Genomic DNA, 24,255 nt, shown 5'->3' with positions numbered 1-24,255 from the left:
TTCCCAGAAAAGTGAATTTCTCTGGGTGTCAGGGAATTCAGTCAGTGAGAGGACATCACAGTCTCATTCCCTCCCACCCCAGACAAAGTTGAGAATGGCGGTTCTAAAAACACAAAGACTCAAGTGAGCAGGAAGTGAACTATTTCAGGTCAGCGTAGGAGGTGATGATATGATCCTACACATACATCAGAGTATAATGTGTAACACTCTAGCCCATGTGGGATGCCAGTCATTGAAGGTTCTTTCAAACATAAATGGCAAACATTAATTAGAAAGCTCAAATCAATCATGAATCCCTGCTGATTTTATCAGCCATAACAGGTCCATTTGTTAAGTGGGATTTCTGCTTTCTTTTGTTTCACTCCACTCCTGTCCTCCAAGGAATTTCACCATCATTTTTTCATGACCATTATCTACCCCCATCATTTGATACAAAGCCTTTTACATGCCAACAAAGCTTCCTATGACTTAATAATGCTTCCTGTTGCTCTAGTGCTCTGGCAGGGAAAGTGATGCTACTTTTACCCCTAGGTTCTCAACAAATTACACAGCTTCAAGCCTTAAAATAACTGCTTTTTTTTTTTTCAGTTTCTGAAGTTGTCACTCAGTTTGAATGGAAATCTGATGTCCATACAGAAGGCACACACTAGCATATTTGCATCATTAAGGATTATTGTTCTCCCCATCCAGTCTCCACCCCTCACTCCCTGGGATTTTCCCAAGAGCTGAATCAAGTTGTATTAAGTGTGAAGATTGCATGTGCAGTCACATTTTAAAATGGCATGTAACTGGAAGGCATATAACTCTATCGTGTAGATTTTTTGTTGTTGTTAAAATGTTACTATTGCTGCTTGAAGATGTCATTTTTTATTGCCTTCTTTGGTGCCTTTTCTTAGACACTCTTCCTACTCATCCATCATGGACTTAGGTCATAGAATTATGAATCTTAAAGTGGTGAGGGGACTCAAAGGTCAGAGAATCCAATCCCTATTGGAAATATGAATCCTCTATATTATCTTTTTCACATACCTGCAAAAAATAGACAAATAATCAGAAGAGGCATGTCCAAATCAGCAAAAGCCACCAGAAATAGGGGGCTACAAAAGCCTCCCAAGCCACAGTTTGAAGAAGAGTCACTTTTTTGGAAAATAATGAAGATAAATATTGGAGCTTTGATCTATTCCCTCAAGACAGGGGTGGGAGGCGGGAGAGAGAGAAAAAAAGAAAACGTAGCCTGAATTCCCTCATCTCATTTTCTTTAAATTTAGAGGTTTCTATCATGTAGAATAAATTTTGCAAGACTCAAAAGGCAGATATTTCCTTTATGTCCTTCTTTTAATAAATAGTGCTTCTCTTTTTCTAGAATCTCACCATGGAGACAGATCTGACAGCAGCAAATGGGAAGAAAATCAAAGCACTTGAAATCTTTGCTTATGCCCTGCAGTACTTTAAGGAACAAGCATTGAAGGTAGGACTGACGGCTAGTTCAGTCTATCACCGTGTATTTGTGAGGAAAGTACATGCTGGCCTGAAATAAGTTAAAGATTAGAAGTAGCTGTTCTTGAGATTAATCATGTAATCTTTTGTAAGAACTCTATGCCAATTTAGAATGCTGAAATGTTCCAATCAGTTCGAAGTGTTTTCCCTTATGTTAAGATTAAGGGCTTTATTCATTGTGAATCATTTTGCTAAAATTCCAAGAGGAATGTAACTACCTCAACCTACTTCCTTTCCCTCTAAGAATTGATGGAAGTGATTGATGCATGAATTTCAGATCTTTTGATGATTTATCCTAACAGAGAGAATTGCTGTGGTATACAAAGGAGTGGTAGGAGGCTTGAAAACCAAGGAGATGAGAGAAGGACAGGAGATAGAATGGAGAAATATACTTTAAAGACTGCATTAATCCAAGAAACATTTGGGGTAGCTGCTATACAAGACCCTGTGCTAAGAGTTATGCAGGAATATGAAAATAAATCAGACATGTCCCTTCTTTAAGCAACTTATAGTCCAGTAGAGGAGTTAAGGCACACACACAAATAACAATAATGTAAAAAAATATTTCATGAGGGTTGTATCATTCCTCATTGGGTTGATTATGGAAGACTTTGTGGATATTTGGACTAGGCCTTCAAAGATAGCTAGGATTTGGATAGAGAGCATGTCTTATGCTGGGCTGAAGGAATAGTATGAACAAAAATATGGAGGTGAGAAAACTTATGGGATATTCAAAGAAACAGTCTAGTTTGTCTGGAATTTCGTATTAATCATAGGATCATAGGACCTAGAATTGGAAATGGCAGAAAGGACTATCTGGAATCATCTAGCCTACCTCTGTCATTTTAAAGTTAAGGGACTTTAAGCCCAGAGAAGTTAGTTGACCAACAAGAGGGCAGGCTATGTTTGGCATGACTAAACATTTAGAAACAAAGGTATTCATTAGCTCAAAGGATGATTGTACAGTAACCAACATAGGCTTGGGTCAGCATTTACAATGTCCAGATGGAATAAATGAAGTCAAAATTAAAAAAAAAAACCCAGAAAATATAAGATTTATGTTTTCTGTGTAGAAAATTATAGCCCAAATTATGACTGATAATTTGATAATAAGCCTCATAATTGCTCAATCAAGATTTTTTCCAAATTATATAACATCTGAATGATCACAAAACACCAACAAAAGGCATTTCTAAACAGCTTTTCTTGAAACTTAAGAAAAAAAAGTTCTTCACAACTGTAAACTCTTCATGTTTAACTAGAGTTTTATATAGCACATAAGGTAATACCATTTTTCTTGGACCCAGTCCTAAAACATGTCACATGTTTCACCTGATTTCAAAACACTGGACAGGCTTTAAAAAAGAAAAATTTTGCAAAACAAAGAACTTAACTACACATGAATGTTGGCCCAATGCAGCCATATCCAAAATGTTTTTTTAGGGGGAAGGAATGGTGAATGCCAAGCATTTTAAGTAAATTAATTCAGTGGAATGGTGGATCAAGTACAAGATTACTATTCAAACTAGTGTGTAATATGACATACTTGTCAGCAAAATAAATATTTTGCCAGCTCATTAATCATTTGAAATGTACTACATAGCAACTAGAAGCTGACCACAAGTTTGACTGGGGATAAGTTAATGTGTTTAGATTTAATATTAGTTTGTCTACATAAATGGCAACAAAACACATCCAAGAACCATTGTGGCCATAGCTTTTGATGAAACTGACCAGCATGAATTGACCAACATGAGGATTTTTATCAACACGGTGGATGCTTTTGGATCTCTGTCATTCACGCAAATGGATGACCAGACCATCTTAATTATCCTAATTTTAACCTTAAGTTCAGTTCAATGGCAAAAACATGTATAAGGCACTGTGATAAACTGTGGGAAGAAAAAAATAAAACCAAAATATTCCTAATGTCATGGAGTTTGCAATGTATTGGGGAAATACACAAGGAAGAAAATACAAAATATATACTAGATCATTTCAAGAGGGAGAAAGTGCTATTAACATGGAGATCAGAATAGACTTGATGTGGGAGATGGCACCTGGGTCATGCTGTGAAGGTATCTAGAAAAGTCTATTTTTTTTCTTTGTTTAACCATCTCCTCCCTCTTCTCCCGCCCCCGAGCCCTGTCTTTCTCATTTCTGTCAGGAAATCTTCTTGGCATATTGTTGAATGGCATGAAATTTAACCTTGCTGAGTCCCATACTGCAAAAAAAAAAAAAAAAAAAAAAGAAATCTCACCATCAGACTTTGGTGCAACGGATTCAGACTAGGCTGAGAAACAAACCCAACATGAATCCACATAGCAAGACAGCTCAGATTATAACAGTCAAAAGAAAAATATTTTTGAGAGCAGACTTTTATTCATTTTTATATTACTGTTTCCTTTTGGTTTAGGAGCTGAGTGATCAAGCGGGCTCTGAGTTTGAAAATTCTGATGTCAGATGGGTCATCACAGTGCCTGCTATTTGGAAACAGCCTGCCAAGCAGTTCATGAGACAAGCTGCCTACCAGGTAAGATAGTAGGGTGAGAAGGAGGAAGGGACAAAGAAAAGTCAGACCTGGGAAATGGTGTCATTATAGTCAGTGATTATAGCATTTTCCCAGAGTAGGACCCTAAAACACAATATATCACCTTCTGACATCTAGAAGTCTTCAAAGACCATTGCACTGAATCTTTTTTTCTTTTCTTTTTTCCTTCATATTTCTTTTTTATTAATTTTATTTATTTTCAGTGTTCTACAATCACTATCATATAACATAGATTTTTTTCTCCTTCCTCCCTTCTCCTTCCCCCCTCCCTGCCTGAGACAGCATGCAATTTTACATAGGTTCTACACATAATTTCCTATTAAATACATTTTTATCATAGTCATGTTGTATAGAAGGATTAAAATGAATGGAAGAAATCATATAACAAACCAAAACGTAATACAAAAGAAAACAATCAGCTACAAAATGCAATTGAATTCCATAGTTCTTTCTCTGGATGTGGAAGGCATTTTGCCTTAAAAGACCATTGGGAATTTTTTTAAGTCCTTGCATTGCAATGAAGTTCCAAGTCTACCAGAAAAAACTCTCACACACTGTGGTAGTTGCTGTGCACAAAGTTCTCCTGGTTCTGCTCCTTTCACTCAACATTCATTTTTTTTTCTTAAGGAAAAAGGAGAATTGAGTGTCTTCTGGGCTACTTTCAGTGATGTGAGAAGGTTAACAATTGGACCATCAGGCATAACAGAAAAGAAATCGTACTTAGTTAAATGTTTTTGTTGTGCATGACTATTTTTATTTTCATTTTTATTTTTAGCTATATCAATCATCTTGGTCATGTTTCACCATAGATGCTTTGGGAACACAATTCTGCAATGAGAGTTTGAGAATTTCTGTATCAGGCTGATGAGATGGGTTCCAGTTATGAGAAAGACTAGTGAAATAGTAACATCTAGATGGTGAGATCTAAGGATAAGGACAAAAGCAAAAGGGCAAAAGTAGTCTAAATAAGATTGATGTGGGAGATGCTAATGCATCTAGCATAGGATGTCAGTCAGTCAGTGAACATTTATTAACACCTACTATGTGCCAGGAACTATGCTAAGTGTTGAGGATACAAAGAAAAGTAAAAAATAGTCCCTGCTCTCAAGGAACTCACATTTTAATGGAGGAGACAACACGCAAACAAACATCTGTCACAAACAAGATATATATAGGATGAATTGGAAATAATCAGCAGAAGGAAAACCCTGGAAAAAAGGGTGATCAGGAAAGCTTTCCCATAGAGGATGGAATTTCACCCGGGACTTGAAGGAATTTAGGAGGCAGAAGTAAGAAGGGAGAGTATTCTCGGTATTAATAATATTCTTTTATTATCATAATATTATTAATGTGGTCAGTTGAAGGTTAGGATAAAAAATGTCTGGTTTTTAAAATACTCTTAAATTTCATTATATAGCTCAGAATGTTAGATTCTGGGCATGCTTTTGAATGAATGATATTGCCCCTTCTTTGTTAACTCCAGTCCTCCCATTGTCGTAGCAATTTGAGATCTTGAGCCCAGCGAAACTTTCCTGGTATGTGAAATAGCAGTGGTTGAGGAACTGGGATAATCAGGAAATAGCTATCTGAGAAAGCGAGAGTAGAAATCTCAGGAAACAAAAGTCATGTTTCTGACTTTCATTTTCCAGCTTATGAGGCAACTATACACTTTAGCCAGTAAAAATTGTCGTTTCCCGTTTTTAGCCCTGGTGAATTAGACAAGACCAGATGGGTAAGTGACTGTTTTTCCCACTAAGTTATCTCTGGACAGTTGTCCTGGAAAAGTACATTCTCTCCTACAGAGAGGGCTTCAGAGGGTGTTTTGTGGGGTCTAAAGTGAACAGAAACAGGAAACCAAACACAATGGAAGCATCTGGAAGGAAACTGACAGAGCCTCCCAGATGTGGTAGCCCTAGTGAGAATGCCATGACAGAGAGAAAAACAAACTGGTATCAAGATCTCTCTAAGGCTGGGGTTCTTAACCTTTTTGGTTATTTTGGACACCTTTGGCAGTCTGGTGAAGTCTATGGACTGCTATGGACCTGTTTTTGACTATATGAAGTAAAATACATATGATTCCAAGGGAAACCAATTGAATTGAAAAACATTTATCAAAAATATTTTTTAAAATTCTAAATCCCAGATTAAGACCTCCTGCTCAAAGCAATTTGCATCTTTTATATGCAAGTGGGATATAATTTCTGAAGAACAAAATCAAATATTATAGACAAATTTAATAAACACTCCCTTGATTCAAAATGCTTCCTCAACATGTCTTTTTTCAACTGGATTCCAAGCAGTGTGAATTGTTGCCAGTATGCACAGTAGAATCATAAGCAAGTGCTATTCAGTTATTCTGCTCTGTGGAGATGGACGGATAAGTAAATGTCTGTTTTGATTCAAGAATGGGAAAAAGCTCCAAAAAAACTGTTTTGTTTTTGTTTTTGTTTCTTTGTGGATTAGATTAGACTTACATCCCACCAGTATGCCTTCTGGAAAAGTATATCAAGAGTGATATAAAAGTGAATGCCACTTCTCTCTTAGCAAAATTAGTGTCTCTTTCATTTATTGTATAAGAATAGGTGAAATATTTAACTGAATGAGCAAAAAGACAGACCTGGACCCAGTCCTTTCTAAGGGTGAGTGGCTCATCATGAATCAGTGATACATCTTGCATGCTATGCATATGGATGAGATGCAAAGATAATATGATAAGATGGCTAGGGGGAATTTGGATGTGACTGAATGACCAAACCCCAAAGAGTGCTCATCAGTAGTTCAAGGTCACCTTAGAAGGACACCTCTGGTGAAATGCTCAAAGTGTCTGGCGCTGCATTGTTAAATATTTTTTAGTAAATGACTTGAAAAAAGTAAGAGATGACTTGCTTGTCAGGTTTATAGATGACACAAAATGTGAGGGATTATTACTGACAGTCTGGATATGAGAGTCTGGATACCAAAAGTTGTTTGTCTTCTGTTCTTGAAAAGGATCAGTGTCATTGGGAAGATGATGTCATGACTAACAAGTGAATTGCATTTAAGTGAGGCAGGGTTGTGCAAAGTCACCAGCCTCACTATCTTCTCTGGAGCCATCTGGGTCCAATGGCAAGATATAGATCAGGAAAATTGGAGGTGGCCCCAGATGGAGTAGGAGACCTTGGCTTTTTTAAGCTAAGGGCCTTCCCAGGTCTCAGTTTGTCTGAGGCAGTGTCCATTCGGTGATTAAGGCTAGGCAAGAATGAAGCAAAAGACACTCTTATCTACTCAAAAAAAAAAAATCAATCTGGGAGGCCCAAGCATCCCTCAGTTGGTCATTATTTGGGCTTTGTTGGCTCAGAGTAAATGTAAATAGCAATTGTTTCTGTTCTGTCCAGAAACCCGGAGGGTCTTCCCCTCTCAGATTGATTTTTTTTTTTTTGACTAGGTAAAAGAGGCCATCTTATTTCTTATTTAGCCTTAATTACTGAATAGGTGCTACCTCAGATAAACTGAGACCTGGGAAAGACTTTAGTTTAAAAAGGCCAAGCTCTTCAGTTGTCCTGATCTATATCTTGTCATTGGACCCAGATGACTCTGGAGGAGAGAGTGAGGCTGGTGACTTTGCACAGCTGTGCCTCACTTAAATCCAGTTATCTTGCAAGTTAAAATAATCACCTTCCTAATGTCATTGGGTATCTGAAAATTAAGGACAAATAACAATTTGTGAGTAGTGATAGCTGCCCCACTGGGGACCTAGCTGGCCAGTTTCAGTTGGCAGTGCTTGTACCTTCCTTCCTTCCTTCCTTCCTTCTTTCCTTCCTTCCTTCCTTCCTTCCTTCCTTCCTTCCTTCCTTCCTTCCTTCCTTCCTTCCTTCCTTCCTTCCTTCCTCTGTCCACATGGGAAATCATGCACTTACATGTGGGTGCCCTGCCCAAAGGAGAGTGGATTTCTTGAAATAGGGCTCTGGAAAAATCAGGCTTTGGTAAGGCCCATTGGGATTCAAATGGAGCTACTTGAGTATGTCTTAAACCCAAATCATTCTGGCTCTCACTGATTGGCCAGTAATAAGTCCTAGCCCAAGCCTCTCCTGGTTATAATTTGGGTTTTGTCGTCCCAGAATGAATGTGAATAGCATTAATTTCTGTTCTGACTAGGAACTCTGAGGGTCTTCCCCATGAAGTTAGTAGCAGGCTAGAATGATGGTTTGATTTGAATAAGTTGAAATTTTAAAGTAATATAGTACTATACTTAGGTTCCAAGAATCAACTTCAGAAATCCAGAAAAATGGAAATGAGACGTGGTGTCACTCTTTGTACACATTATGAGATAGTAAGCCAATATAGGCTGCATTAGAGATAGGATCCAGAACAAGACAGATAATAGAATTGCTATATTCTGCCCTGGTCATGCATAAATGGAGATCAGAAGTACAGCGTACCATTCTGGACATCACATTTTAAAACAGGCCTAGAAAGGCTGGAGGATGGCCAGAAGATGATGACCAGGAGGACAAGGGTACTGAAGAACATGCTATTTCATCAGCAGTTGAAGGGTATGGGGCTTATTAGCCTGGAACTGAGGAAGTGTGGGATGGATGTGATCTGTATACTCAAGTCTTTGAAGAACGAACACATGAAAAACTCACAGGGCTTATTCTAAGAACAACTGGGCAAAAGCTGCAGATTTAGGCTGATGTAAGGAGAAAGAAAAACCTCTAAAAATTAGAGCTGTCAAAAAGTGGTATAAGCTACCTTGGGAAGGAAGGAGTTTCCCTTCACTGGAGGTCTTCAAGAAAAGGCGAAAACCCATCACTTGTTAGAATTCTTGGTTAGGTACAGGCTGACCTTGGTGTCGACTGAGCTTTTAGATTCCCTGTTACTATGAACACTTGGCCATAAGAGGCTATTTTCTGTACTGGCCAAATGAAGTTCTTCATTTTAAAGACAGCAAGTCCTTACTAGAACATTCTGCTTTGGAACAGATGATTCTTCTAGTGTGCTGCCTTTAAAGCATCACCTCTACCTGACTTCAGTGCCAAAGAAATGTCCTTAAACTGAGTGTGGGATCTGGAAATTGTTCATTCCCCCAGCCCTTTTCTGTCATGTAAGCAAAATAATTTATGAAATGACTCTTATGCTTTAAACCTTAGAAACATCTAGCCTAATGCCCTTACTTTACAGATCAAGGAAAACCAAATATAGAGAGGAAAAGCAGCTCACCCAATGTTAGACCGCCCTCTGTCACTGATCCAGAATGTGGGTTCTAGGCCTAGCCATATCTAGATCAAGTTGGATGGATTCAGTCTTTACCTGCTGTAGATTCCATTAGTCTTTGGAAAATCTCTGAGGTGAAGTGCCCAAATATGAAATGAATTAATTCTGTATCTGTTATAATCTAAAGACTCATCAGGATTCTCCAGCCCCTTCAAGAATATTTCTTCTTACATATACTACAGTATATTTTTTGTAGTATAGGAACCTAGAAGGAAAAGAGAAAAACAAATCATCATTTAGGGCCCTTAAAGACTTAAAACTGGGAGGCAGCTCCCATTATGCCCTCAAGACATATCTCCAGTAAAAGAAAAAAAAATTAGCATTGTGACCTAAAACACTTTCTACATGTGAGTCCAGTCAATTGCAGAATGTGCAGATAATCCCTAGCTGTTTGTCTCCTTTTCAACGCGTGACGTTGTAGAGAACGGGGATTAGTGATTCCTCTTTGTACAGTGATCTCATCTACCATACAGACATGTTTTACATCAGCCTTCCTTTTTTGAATTAGCTGCAGAGGAAAAAAAATTAACACACTGGGAGAACAGAATTTGTGCTAATGCAGTCTTTTTTTATAGCTCGAAGACATGCCAGCCTAACACTTAACCTTGGCTGGCTGGCCGGGTTGTTTTTCTTCCTCTGCTATAGACGCATTAACCATCATTGATTTACTGGCAACTCTGTGGCAATTTGCAGGTCTCAGAAAAGTAGAGAAGAGAGTGGATCAGTTTTTATAAACATTCCCTTGCCTTTCTTGAAATGTCACTTCCCCACTATTACTCCTTCCCAAATTGGAATTCATGAATATCAACAATAACAGCAAAAAACTTTAAAAAACTACTAAGGTGTCACTTTTTGCTGCCCCAGATTTCTGAAGGAGTCAAACATGTGGCAGCACATTTTTGGTTCGGACACCTTCTGTTTGCAGAGTCACTAGGTCATCTCTGTGGAGTTCTTAGGTTCAGCAGAAAAAGGGCTTAGGATTTGCAGAGTGGCAGTGAATAAAAACAACCACAACACAGCAACAATGAGTAACATCCACCAAAGTGACACCAGTTTGAATCAAATAGACAACTGGATATTTCTGCGTCAGGTCTTGGAATACTGCTCCATAGACGTCATGGTCATTTTAAGACCTCTGTGGAGCTGATGAAAATGTATGAGTGTTTATCCTGAAGCAGTACACTTTTCCTCACATTGTGTTTTTCAATGGAACACTTAATGGAATCTGTATTTTAGGACCAATTGATGGTCTTGTACTTCCTCCTTTTCTTTGAGTCCTTAGACAATGGAGAAAATACAACTTGGATTACTTAATGCATGTGGAAATGCAGGGAGAAAATACTTTGTGAATCTCAAAATATTACATAAATATGAGCTCTGACTAGAGGCAGGTTGGTATAGTCAAAAGAAGATGAAACCTCGAGTCAGAAGTTCCAGGTATGAATCCCAACTCCAAAATCCCAGCTCTGTGGCCATGGGCATTTCATTTTATCTTAGGGGATTCAGTTTCTTTTAAATCACTGGGCCATGGTGAGCAGAACACTTTGTTATATCTGAAGGTGCCCTAGAAATGTACTTTGCTATCCTGAAGCCCTTTTATCCCTCCCCCCAAAAAACCCCCACTAATAACAGGAAATGCCAAAGGGAAGAAAGGAAAGGGAGGAACCTAATTAAGAGTTAAAAAGGGAAAACTCTTCTCTTTTTTCTTCTTTTTTTTCCTCTTCCTTTCTCCTCTAGTATATTTTAAGGTTTGAGAAGAAGCGTTAGCATTCCTCACTCAGACAGCAGTCTTCCATTGTTACTAGGGGGTGTAGAACGCTGGGTTTGGAGTCAGGAAGACCTGAGTTCCGATCCTGCCTGGGACGCTTACTAGATGTGCTTACTACTATTTCACCTTGGCAAATCATCCAGTCTCTCTCGTCTCTGTTTCCTTCTAGCTCTAAATCTATGATCACACAACCCCTCCACCTCCGACAACAAAACATCCTTTCTTACACTTCATTCAGTTTGTAAAACATTTCCCATGTTGTCCCCCTGAGCATATGCAGATGTTTCAACTGGCCAGGCAGTGATGGGACATACTTTGTTGTGTTTTTTTATCTTGGCTGTTTGTGGTTCTTAAAAAGTTTGACCCTCTTTCACACATCAGGAACTAAGTAGCTGTTTCTGGCTGAAACGATCCACCACTGTTGTGAATTTTTTACTGAAATTTGCCAGTCTCTGCTCTCTCAGTGGAGGAAGGCATTGTTGGAGAAGGGATATATACTGATCACACAGACTTTTTAGGGAGTTGCTCCAACCTTTTAAGGCAAATCCTTTTTCCCCCTACTGAATCTGGTGGTGTGTGAATTTTCATGGCTGGTTTGAACTCTGTTCATTTTCATTTGTTTGTTTGTTTTACTTAGACTGCAGCGGGGAGAGGAGGCTGATAGTTTGTGTCACAAATTTTTCACCAATCGAAACTTTGAGTTTCCTGCTTATCATTTCAGTTAACATGTAACTCAAGGCATAGTTGAGTTCATTTGCAGCTATTCGTTGACCTGATGTCTTATTTTGTTTTGTTTTTCCCTCCAAGAGACTCATTTCCTAAATGTTATTTTTGTTTTCCACATGCGGATCTTGGTCTCTAGCAACGATATATTTTCATCTCACTGTATGATATTATTCTGTATCTCACACTTAGGGTTGTCAGGTTGTGGTCTGCCAGTTACCGTTACCATCCTTCTCCAGCACCTCTAATTGAACAAACAAATGAAGACAGGAAACTTGCTAGTGGGGGGGTCACTCTCCAAGCACATTTTGCCTCGATTTGTTTTTACTCCATTTCTCCTAGAAACGTTGGCTGTTAACCTCTTTGATAGGTTTATCATTCTAGGATGTTGTAGAGTCTCAAGGGTAATCCATATTCTTTTGTGCTGAGCTTGGTGTCTGTTAGTCGTCTATTTTCAAAGACTTAATGTGTCTTTTTGAGGAAGTTAATACTGGGGGAGGGTCTTTTAATAGCATAAAGAAGGAATAATAAGAATCATAGTTTGTATGTCAGAGATGGTGGTATGCTGGCTGCTGGCTGGGAGCAGTCTGGAGTAATAAACAAACACTGATGAGAAGAGAAAACTGACTGCTTAAAGCACAGAAAGGAGATCATACATCCTAAGTCTAGAGCTGAAAGGAAGAGAGTGGCGAAATGGAAGGGAATAAGCATTTATTAAGCACCTACTGTATTCCAGTCAGGGGCAGCTGGGTGGCACAGTGGATAGAGTGCTGGAGTTAAGAAGACTCATTTTCCTAAGTTCAAATCTGGCCTCAGGTACTTACTGGCTATGTGACCCTGGGCATGTCATTTGATTTTGTTTGCTTCAGTTTCCTCATCTGTAAAATGAACTGGAGAAGGAAATGGCAAACCACTCCATTATTTTTGCCAAGAAAAGTTCAAATGGGGTCACACAGAATGAATAACTGTAAACACCATTTTGGGCACAGTGCTAAGGGCTTTACAAATATCACATCATTTGATCCTTACAACAACCTAGTGAATTAGTTGCTATTTACAGTGGAGGAAAATGAGATAGTCTGAGGTTAAGTGGTTTGTTTATGGTTACACAATTAGTAAGTGTTTGAGGCTGAATTTCAATTCAGGTCTTCTTGACTTTAGGCACAGGGCTCTATCTAACCACCGGGCCATCTGGCTGCCTCTGAGTACAACTCCCTTCCCCCTCCCCCTCCCCTTCAATTTAATTTTACACATAAAAAACGTGAGGACCAAGGAAATTAAGTGACTTGACTATAGTCCTTAGGTTATACGTGGCTTTCAAACCAGGATTCAAACCCAGGACCTCTGATTCCACTAGCAGATCACTTCCTAGTGCAGAACTCTTACACTGAGAGCATGATTCACATTAATTGTAGAGGGAGCAGAAGAGCGCTGTTTATTCTATCAGCTCTCTGTTTTCTAAAAGGAAATCCAGGTGATGGATGTTCACTTCTGGTTATCTAACATTAATGTAATAGTCTGTATTTGTAAAGTAACTTAAATGGTTTTTTTTCCTTACCCATCTGCTACTCCGATCTCTTTATTAAAAAATTTTTAATGTAATTTTTCTTCTATTTTTCTTTCTTAAATTAACAAACATTTATTTTTTTCCTCCCTCCACCTCCCCTCCTCTAATTCCAAAAAGAAAGAAAGAAAGAAAGAAACCTTTGTAAAATATATGCATAGTCAAAACAAATTCCTGCACTGGTATTATCTGAAAAGGTTCATGTTATTTTGTATCCTGAGTCCATCACTTGTATGTTAGAAGCTATTATCTTTCAGAAATGCTTATTTGGTTGTGTTAGTTAGTTAGTTAATAAATATTAAGTGCCTGCTGTATACCAAACACTGTGCTAAGCACTTAATAAGATCCAATCAATAAAGAGAACTTTGAGCTTGGAGTTATAACAGATTATGGATTTAGAGCTAGTCCAAAATTTTCATTTTATAAAAGAGAAAACTGTGTCCCAGAGAGAAGTGACTTTGCCCAAAGGCACCAAAGTAATAAATAGCATGGGCTTCCAAGGCAAGCCCTGGAACTCTAAATCTAGACTGTTTCCACTCACCACACCACGATCTTCTTCTGCTGGTCGTGGTGAGGAAGGGGGTAAGGAGGGAGGAATGGGGCAGCAGGAGGAAGGAGGAAGGTGAAGGAGAAAGCCTAATTAGTGATCTTCTTGACTTTCAAAGTGAAGAACTTTATCATTGCTAATAATGCCTCAGAGAGAATTTATGTTAGGTTTTACTGTTCTCCCCAGCCTTGGTTACAGAGATTTTCCAGTTTCATCAACTCCTTCTCAACACCCAGCTGTTCCCATTGTCAGTTTACTAAGTATCTGTCATGTGCTTCTGGGCCCTGTCTCATCTATAATCCTTGTCTGGATAATAGTGACACCATTCTTTATGTTTTTTATTTGAACTGTTTCACGGCCTTGTGTACTTCGGGATTGCAGTTAATTTATACGAGGATGCAGGAGATTTTTTGTCTTCCCAGGGAGTAAGAGTCAAACCATTTAGGCTGGAGTAAAATGTTGAGTGGGCAGCTAGGTAGCATGCGGCACTGGGCTTGAAATCAGGAAGACTCCTTTTTCTGAGTTCAAATCTGGCCTCAGGCTCTTGCTAGGTGTGTGATCCTGGGCAAGTCACTTAACCTTGTTTGCCTCACTTTCCTCATCGGTAAAATGAGCTTGGAGCTGGAGTGGCAAACCACTCCACTATCTTTGCCAAGAAGACCCCAAAAGGCATCACAAGCAGTCAGGCATGACTGAAATGACTCAAAAACAAAACATTGAGCATAAGGGAGAGACAACCCTGGCGTTATTATACCCAGGTATCTAAGGTGGACTGATTTATCCCAATATCTAAAAATCTAGATTTTTTTTCCCCCTCTTAACTCTGTGATTTTGAATTTTATGCCCTTTCACTCAAGGGTAATGCCAGATACCCTATGAATATTCAGTAATCATGGAGACGTTACTTTTCTGGCATGAAAATTTTTGTCCTAAAATAGATAAGACATCCACATGTGGATCTGTGGAATCAGTTTTTAAAATTTCAGTGCTCTAGGATACTTGAAGACATTTTGAAAAATAGTCATTTAAAGGATGGAAAGTTTGGGATGTAAGAGGGAAGATTTCATGAATAGACCTTCTATAATCTTAAGAGATAGCTAAAATATAAGAAGGGCTGTGATACAAGGAGACTAGTTTCCATCGCTGTTGAAGAAAACTGTACAGAAGAGAGAAGGTCTAATTATAATGCAATAACTGTGCTGCAGTTAAAAAAAGAGAAGCTGAGAGTGATAGTAGCAGTCTGTTTAATCTGAGTCTCATGGGGTTTCTGTACCTCAGGTGGGTCTTCAGCTTTGGGGGGGCAGCTAGGTGACTCAGTAGAGAGAGTGCTAGTTCTGGAGTCAGGAAAACCCGAGTTCAAATCTGACCTCAGACATTTACTGACTGTATGACCTTGGGCAAGTCACTTAGCTTCCATTTGCCTTAATCTACTGGAGAAGGAAATGACAAACCACTCCAGTATCTATACCAAGAAAACCACGTGGATAGTATTGGCATACCATGGTACAAGGTTAGAAAGAGTCAGATAGAACTGAATGATTAAACAACAACAAGTTGCTGTGGATTCAGAAATTATGTTTTATTAGTTCACTCAGGGATGATCAGGTGTTGGAGAACCAATTCATATTCATGAACAAACTCCAAAGAAACTGGTTTATAAACCACAATGCCTGGTTTGTACTTAGTTTATAATGCATGATATACCTGACGAGGTAAGTAGCCCTCATCATTTTTACATAGCAAGCTCTCTGCATTAGTAGACACATTTAGGTAATTAAATTATGAATCGAAAAATTGCTTATTGATCATAGAATTAGTGCAAATGGAGTTAGATGTACCTAGGGAATATTCCCATCAACCAAAATTATGACAATGAAGTTTTCTTTTCTGTTTTAGGATTTTTTTTTCCTATACAACTGGTACTAGACATTAAAATGAGCATACCCTCTCTCTGAGGGCATAGGCAAATTGTGACATAGGTGACATAGGCAAATTCTGACTCTGTGCCTCTGTTTTCTAGACTGTATCACCCTTAGATCATGATAATAGTATCTTATAATTATGAGGATTACAGCTTGTCACGCACTCATTACTTACATACTAGTATTTGGAACATGCCATGTCTCAACCTTTCTCTTTAGGGTGGCTTGGTGGTACAGTAGATAGCGCACTGAGCCTGTAGTCAGGGAGACCTGAATTCAAATCTGGCCTCAGACACTTATTTGCTGTGTGACCCTGGGCAAGTCACTTAAATCCTATTTGCCTCAGATCCTCATCTGTGAAATGGAGGCACACTGGAGAAGGAAATGGCAAACCACTCCAGTATCTTTGCCAAGGAAATGCCATGGGTAAAAGTCACATAGACTCAAAGTTGACCAAGCAACTCATCAACAACGCTCAGCATCTCAAGAGCAACCTGTTTATAAACCATCTCTTTGAGTGGGTTACTTCGGCACGTGGTCATTCACACAGCTTTGAGAATGTTTCTGAAATTGATTCCCTGTAGGATGTTGACACATTTTGGGGCTTTGTCCCTGAATTCTCTAGGTACACCATATTTTAGCCCTTCACTGATTGGAAAATATAGATTGAACAGAAAGTAGAACCTTCAGATTCAAAAAACTCTACAAATAAACCCTGGAACTTGCTACTGAGATATAAAATAGAATTTTTAAAGAGACGCTTGTTTAACTTGATTTTCTATAGCAAATGAAGGCAGAAGAATGGACCAGATGATCTCCACACAATAAACACACACATACACAGACATATATACACACACATAAGAGACATGCATATTTAACATCTGTAATTCTAGGCATTCTTTCTTGTGGGACAGGAGTATTTTTATATGAAGTGACTTCTCAGTGTCTTTCTCTTTGATTTCCATTTATGTAGGTGTCTTAGAAATTTGAACTCACATGAAGGAAAACATAGAATTAAGTTTCTCCTTTTGAGCTTCAAATAGTTTATAGGAATTTTACTTCTGTTTGTCGTCTATGAAAAAGAGCCACTAAACTTTACTTTCTTGATACAGAACTTGATCATGCTCAGGTCCTTTTCTTAGAAGTTGGAATGGCATGAATGGAAGCAGTTTAGGATGATGTCAACAATGAAAACAAACAAATGACTGACCCAATCCATTTTTCTGCTCACCAACAGGCTTTCAACCAAGTTAATTCTGGTAACAGCATTAATTAGAAAGCTTTGGTCTATGTTTGGGCACTCACAGAGGAGGGAGGGAGAGAATGAGAGAGAGAGAGAGAGAGAGAGAGAGAGAGAGGGAGGGAGAGAGAGAGAGAGAGAGAGAGAGAGGGAGGGAGAGAGAGAGAGGCTATGGATGATCCTCGAAGCTCCTCCATTTGCTTTAAAACTGACAGATGACTCTTAATAATTCTTACAAAGTAAAGTAGAAAAAGTGAAATGCATTTCAGGCAGAAGGTCCTTAGTCTGAGTGCCAAAGAGAACAGAATGTGAAAAGGAACTAATTGCTTGACTATGTGATCAAGGAGGAAAAAAATCTTTAATTGAAAATACCTCTACTCAAACAGGGTAATTATGAACTGTTCCCTTTAAGTTCAGGGTTGTTGTGAGGATCAAATGAGAGTAACATTTGTAAAGAACTTGGCACAATGCCTGTTATATACTTTATAAATGCTTATTCCATCCTTCCATCCAGTCATTCTCCATCAGGATCTTCAAATAATTGTGATATTTCAGATGTGCTTCTTCTCCATGGAGCTCGTGGTCATATCTCATGACTGGCATGGAAAAGTCGGATACTCTCTTCCATTGAAGCTCTGGAGATGACGGGTCAAAATCCAGTACAATAAGAATATCTAAATGAAAAAAAAATCCCCAAGATTCAATTGATAAACCCCCACATTCCTTTTTTTCCAGGCAAAATATTCAAGACAGATAAGATTCCATTGAAACAAAAGAATGAAGATTGTGCCTTCAGAATTTGTTGGAAATGAATGGTCTACCTTTGGTTCCCCACTGTGCTTAGTATCTAGATTACTTTGGGCAAGCTTATTAACCTCCCTGGGCCTCAGTTTCTTCATATCCTACAGGCAGCTGGGTGGTACAGTGGATAGAGCACCAGATCTGGGGTCACACATAACCTGAGTTCAGATCCTAGCGCATACACTTAGTAGCTGTGTGATCCTGGGCAAGTCACTTAATTTCTGCTTTAGTTTCCTCATCTATAAAATGGGGGTGATAAAAATACTAGCACACATTTTCTAGGGCCATTGTGAAGATAAAATAATATTTGTAAAGTACTTTGTAAACCTTAAAGTGCTATAAAAATGCTTGCTATTAGGAAGGTTAGGAAATTGAACTGTATCTCCTCTAAGGCTCTTGCTGCTACAAAGTTATGATCCTGTATGTGTTTTCAAAAATCATTAAAGTAAAGAAATTATTTATCTATTTGTTGACTCCATTTGCATTTATAAATTTCCTTCTTGCCCTACTTGGGACTCTTTAAAATTTGTAGATTAAAAGAACACAAGGATGTCCCACACAAAACTTGTTGCACTCCCTGTGTAAACTCCAATGAAAGAAGGAACAGAAAAGGTCTATGTAGTACATATCTGTCCAATGTTCTTCCAGTACAACCTGGCAAAGGACCCTGACTTCAGTACCATCGGAATTCTGGATCCTGAATCTGCACTGTGGAGGCTTTTTAAGAAATTTCCAAAGAAATGAGCTTGGGGGAAAAGCATGCAGTATTCCCCCTCTCCTCCAAAGTCAGTGTCAATCCCAAAGATGAACAGTGGAGTTGGTTTCCACAGATGTCCTTAATTGGCTGTTTTTTTCCAGGCAGGGATGGCCACCCCGGAAAACCCAGAACAGTTGATAATCGCCTTGGAGCCGGAGGCAGCGTCTATCTACTGCAGGAAACTTCGCCTTCACCAGATGATAGACCTGGGCAGCAAGTCAGCTGTCAATGGTTACACCTCCAGTGACACTGTAGGAGCTGGGTTTGCACAGGGTACCTCTCTCTCTGTCTCTTCCTCTCCCTCTCTCTCTCCTCTGGTGCTCTCTTCCTTTCTCTCTCTGCCTTTTTCTGCCCTTGTTTGTTTTTATTTGTTAATCCATCAAAAGCTTCTTGAAACCAAGATATTCCATTAGAACAAGGAGCAATTTCTCAAGAGGTCAACCTGGATCTGCTTTGATCCTTTGCTTTTTTTCCCCACTCAGACCCTTGGAGGGACAAAATGAGCCAAGAAAAGGCTCATTTTCAGCACTTTCCAAAGTGATTCTTATTAGAACAGACAAATGGAAAGGAATGTTCTCTGAACCCTTACTTCAGAGTGCCATGAGAGTTCTTAGGTCTACATTACACTTGACTATTAATCCTGTCTATTAACTGATTCATAATCTAACATAACTTGCTTGTTTTTAATTCATCTATTAGGACTATTTACTTATATCTGACTCACTCACTGGAACTATTTTGTGTATTGTTAGCTGATTACATGCATTATTGGAAAATCTAGTTAAACTGGAAGGAAAAACCCAATCCAACAAGTTTTCTTTTTAATAGATGGAAAGGTGTACAGTTATGCAGAATGTGGAACCGTATTTGAAATGAACCATTCTTTTTTAATGGTTACCTTCATTCATGTCAATCAGAGGCTTGTTTTGCATCCCCCAAGCCTCTTTTCCCTTCATCAAGGGTTCTTGGGGACTACAGAGCTTGATGAAGTTTCTTTCCTCTTTGGTCTCTTTCCTAAGAGTAGCTGGTGTGGATGGAAGAACCACTTGAAAAGATTCAGGGGAATGAATGACTTTGTCTACACAAAGTCTTAATTTTCAAATGAAAACATAGAGTGAAGGAGGACACTCCCTGAGCCCACCTTGGAAGTCCCTCTCATGCATTGGAGAGAACTAAGCCTGTGTTAAAAGCTACAATTTCATCCCAGGCTGCATTCATAAAGGCCAGAGGAAGAAAGGAGAGAAGTTAAAGCTGATGGTTTGTGAATAGTTTCCATGCACAACCTCTGGGCCTTATTTCCTTGGCTGACCGTGCTCCACTGAGTCTCCCTAAGGACTCTGGATTTTGTTTCAAGCAAAAGAATGTGTGCGTATGTCTGTGTGCGTGTGTGTGTGTGTGTGTGTGTGTATTTATATATAGAGATATAGAGATATATAGATAGGTAGATAGACAGACAGACAGACAGAGACAGACAGACAGACAGACAGACAGACAGACAGATAGATAGATAGATAGATAGATAGATAGATAGATAGATAGATGTCTCTGGTGGAGAATTAAGTGGCAATATCTGTTTTCCTTCAGCCAAGTTGGCCTAAAATAATCTATTCTAGTGTATTCCTATTCTTTTTCAAAGAAGTAGCTGCATCTGTCCTACCTCCATCTTCATTTTCTATCGGATGTCTAACATTATGAAAAAATGTCACAGCACATATAAGTGCATTTAATTTTTAAATATTGGTAACATTTTCCCCCATTGTGAACATCAAATTTTAGCTGGATGATTCTAGATTTTTAACAACACACATATAAGCATCTTGAGATTTATATGATGTTGAAACATAATTTAGCTAGAATGAATCAAGATAAGTGTCTGATTAGGTGAGAGATCCTGGTTTAGAGTTTAGTAATGACAGGGAAGGATACCCCCTTTCCAGAAGCCTCCTTCTTTAAATATGAGGAGGAATGAATACCTTTTAGACAAACTGCAATGCATTGTCAAAATAACATACATGAACATCTTGGATATTCATGATATCACATTTTTAAAAAATTTTAGAAAGAAATAACACTGCTGATTTATTAGATAGTCATTTTAGCAGGTTCTTCTCCAGCATAAATTTGTTCTCCATCAAGGTAATTTTGATGCAACGCTTCTGAAAATAAATCCATAAAGTAGCAGATAATGTGTGCTTTGAGAGCTCTGTCTTCTGTTTATTTTTCAGTATCATTTTGTACTTATTATATTCCATTTCTATGCCTAGTGGTATGTTAAATTTTGGAATAACCATGTTAGTTCAAAGTATCTTTTCATGTATATCATCTTCAAACAGGAGACATTCATGGCCCAGTAAGTGACATCTAAGAGTCTGAAAGGCATTTTTTATTGTTTATTTTCACATAGTAATATTTTCCCTAGAAATCAAATTGCCTTATATCACAACAACACTATATTGTAAACATGTAAGCAGAGATTAAGATGACCTGAAACTTAAGGATCCGCTTGTGTCTGCCCCTGTGTATGAGGATCCTGTTAAAACCAGGTTTATTTGAATCTTGGTTTCCTTCTTTATAAACTGAACCAGTTGGACTTCATGACCTTTCAGATCCCTTTCAGCTCTAAATGTGAGGTTCTATGAATACAAATTAGCCTTAGATATTGCAGTAAATAGCATTGTGGATAGAGTAGGGGACCTGGAGTCAGGAAGACTCATCTTCTTGAGTTCAAATCTGGCCTCAGGCACTTATTAGCTGTGTGACCCTGGACAAGTCACTTAACCCTGTTTGCCTCTGTTTCCTCATCTGTACAATGAGCTGAAGAAGGAAATAGTCAACTGCTCCAGTATCTTTGCCAAGAAAATCCCAAATGGGGTCATGAAGAGTCAGATAGTATTGAAAATGACAGAACAAAACCAGTTGTAGCAGATAATATCTAATTATGCTTGTCTTGTTCAGATTTAAATGCACGGTTAAGCTTGATCCCAAGGCAGTTTGGTAAAGTGAAAAAGCACTGGATGGATAATCAGGATGCCTGGGTCCTGTTCTGGGCCTGGTCACTAATCAACTCTATGGCCATTGATAAATCACCAACTCTCTAGTTCCATCTAGAAGGTGAGGAATGCCATGTTTACCCTTACCTGCCTCATGAGTTTCCTGGAGTTTGCCAGAGATAACAATAGGGAGGGAAGCACTGCTATGAAAATATAAGGAGTTATTATAATTTATAACCCAACAGCTAAACTAGTGTTAAGCTTTGAGCCTTGCCTTTGAATTTTCACTGAAAAGCAAATCCTAGGCCTGGTCAGGTATCAAATGTGCCACCTAGCGGTTAAAGGGAATATGCATTGGCTTCATCAGTTTCAGGAACGCGGCCAGGAGACAATGTGGCACTTTATTTCATTCCAGAGCTAGACTTGGAAAACCATCCCTTATTACTTCCACCAGACATAACCCCTTGAGGTGAAGTTACCTAATTGAGGGCACAGCAGGGCTAGTTCACAGACAGTGTTATCCTGGATTTACTTAGTACAATAACGCCAGGAAAATAACCATTTTTCAGTGTCTCAAAAAACCCTAACCAAACATGCAGAAAGGAATTTCTGTAAACCTTTTTAGCAAGGATGAAGACTTTAATTACAAGCTGATAAATGGCATAAGACTGAAGGGAATAATGCTTTATCTAAAAGGAACTGATTTTATAATTCTCTTGTGTTTATTTAGCCATTTTGACCAAACATTTACTTAAAATGTTACATCTCTAAACTTTCTTGTACTACTATGCTTAGTGTAGAGAACTCTGTCCGCTTTTTCATGTCTTCTCATACTTAGTCATTTTCTTTCTGTTGACCACTAGCTAAGGAACACGTACGTCGTAATCGGCAGAGTCGGACCTTTTTGGTGGAAAATGTCATAGGAGAGATCTGGTCTGAATTGGAGGAAGGTAGAGTCCTTGAATGTCCTTTACTTTACTGGTTTGCTGCTCCTAGCAAAAAATGCATTCCCATGACTTTGTTTTGCATTTATACAAAAAAAAATCAAAATATCTTGAGATGATAGATTGTCCTTTCTGGGGAGGTAAGGGAGGAGGGTATGACTGCATGCTATAAGAACAAAACAATCCAAGATGTTAAGAGGATTTTGCAACAGACCTGAATTTCTTCAGATAGGATCCAGAGCACCATAGTCTCAGGACAGGGCTTTCATGTCATCGAGCACTAAACATTTCAGCAGCATTAACATAGTGACAAATTTCCTCAATGTGTATGCAAGTTGCATATGCCTCTGCCTAATAATAATGCTACATTCTTATCATTTTTCTTATCCTTTTCTTTCCATGTTTCAACTCCTATCATTTGGTAGATATTGTTGAAAACACTCTAATCATGAATAATCTTAAGTGTGAGCTACTAACTATGCAACCCCTTGTTGCTCATCATGAATATTCGTGAATTTCTGCTAGAGTGCCAAGCTCATCTCCCTTCAGTGGGGCTTCCAAGTATGTTCTGATGGGGACACTCATGTGAAAAGTGACCATTTCTTTTTGTAACAGGTGACAGGTATGTGGTTGTGGACAGTGGAGGAGGTACAGTGGACCTCACTGTCCATCAGATCAGATTACCTGAGGGACACCTTAAAGAACTGTACAAGTCAACAGGTAAGTGATTACTCCATAGCAGATGATCTTCTAAACTCCATTTGCAGTTTTGACTCTCTTAGGATTAGAATGCCATCTAGCATTTTAAATAAGCTTATTTTCAGATGTGTCATTAATAGGAGATTCATATTTATTTGAGTGTCAACATGTGAGATTGGACTCATTGCCAGCAGGAATTACTAATGCCCATTTAGAAAAGGTAATTGTCAGTTACTAGTTACATGAACTGGAGCTGGACATTTCTCATCAGGGGGCCTCAGTCTCACCATTTATGAATGAAAAGGTTAGGCAATATCATCTACTAGGTCTCATTTAGTTTTAAGTCCTATAAAATCTATTATTCTAAAGATATTGCTAGAGTAAAATATATACTGGAACCTCTCTGTAACTTGGAATTTGGATTTCTCTGGAGTCATTTTAGACTTTCAAATATCGCAGCATTCTCACTGCAACGCTTTCTCCTCTAAATAATGGTCATCTCTCAGCATGTATGCCAACCAAGGACCAAACTCTAGGATGGCAGTGGTATAGAATCATAGGATTATAGAACTGGAAGGACCCTAGCAGGTAAATAACCTGCCTAAGGTAAAGTTAATCACACCCTCACTATGCTTAAACATTGATAGTTAATCTGGGGCCCACTCTATAACCTGCCTCTATGTGGAGAGCGATTTTTAGTAATTTGTACATTTAAATATTGTTCTGGGTCTAACTGAAGTCTTATGGTTTTTCCAGATTTTAAAAAAAGAATTTTTTTTTTCTGAGAAGAAAGTGTTATTGAAATTACATGGCCTTTTATAACTGATTACTTTTTTAACAACTTAAGATGTCATTGATTTGATATTTATTTAAGTCAGTGCATCATGGATCTACAATTTAAGTAAATTACTAAAGTCAATGAGAATTATTTTGAGGGAAAAAATTCCCACGAAAAAGGAGTTCTTAGCTGTGTGTGTGTGTGTGTGTGTGTGTGTG

General features: G+C 38.5%; 1 protein-coding gene across 1 annotated transcript in view; it reads left to right on the top strand.

The window, feature by feature from the left end:
• Positions 1 to 24,255, top strand: part of HSPA12A (heat shock protein family A (Hsp70) member 12A) — a 99,621-nt gene that overhangs the window by 66,251 nt on the left and 9,115 nt on the right. Inside the window, exons 5-9 of the mRNA XM_072623592.1 lie at positions 1,364 to 1,468; positions 3,914 to 4,030; positions 18,728 to 18,899; positions 22,480 to 22,566; positions 23,176 to 23,280. Coding sequence (XP_072479693.1) covers positions 1,364 to 1,468; positions 3,914 to 4,030; positions 18,728 to 18,899; positions 22,480 to 22,566; positions 23,176 to 23,280 — 586 coding nt within the window. The remainder of the gene's footprint in view (positions 1 to 1,363; positions 1,469 to 3,913; positions 4,031 to 18,727; positions 18,900 to 22,479; positions 22,567 to 23,175; positions 23,281 to 24,255) is intronic.

Source organism: Notamacropus eugenii, chromosome 1, assembly GCF_028372415.1.
Source record: "Notamacropus eugenii isolate mMacEug1 chromosome 1, mMacEug1.pri_v2, whole genome shotgun sequence".
Classification (NCBI taxonomy): Eukaryota; Metazoa; Chordata; class Mammalia; order Diprotodontia; family Macropodidae; genus Notamacropus; species Notamacropus eugenii.
This window is presented reverse-complemented; position numbering and strand designations above follow the sequence as displayed.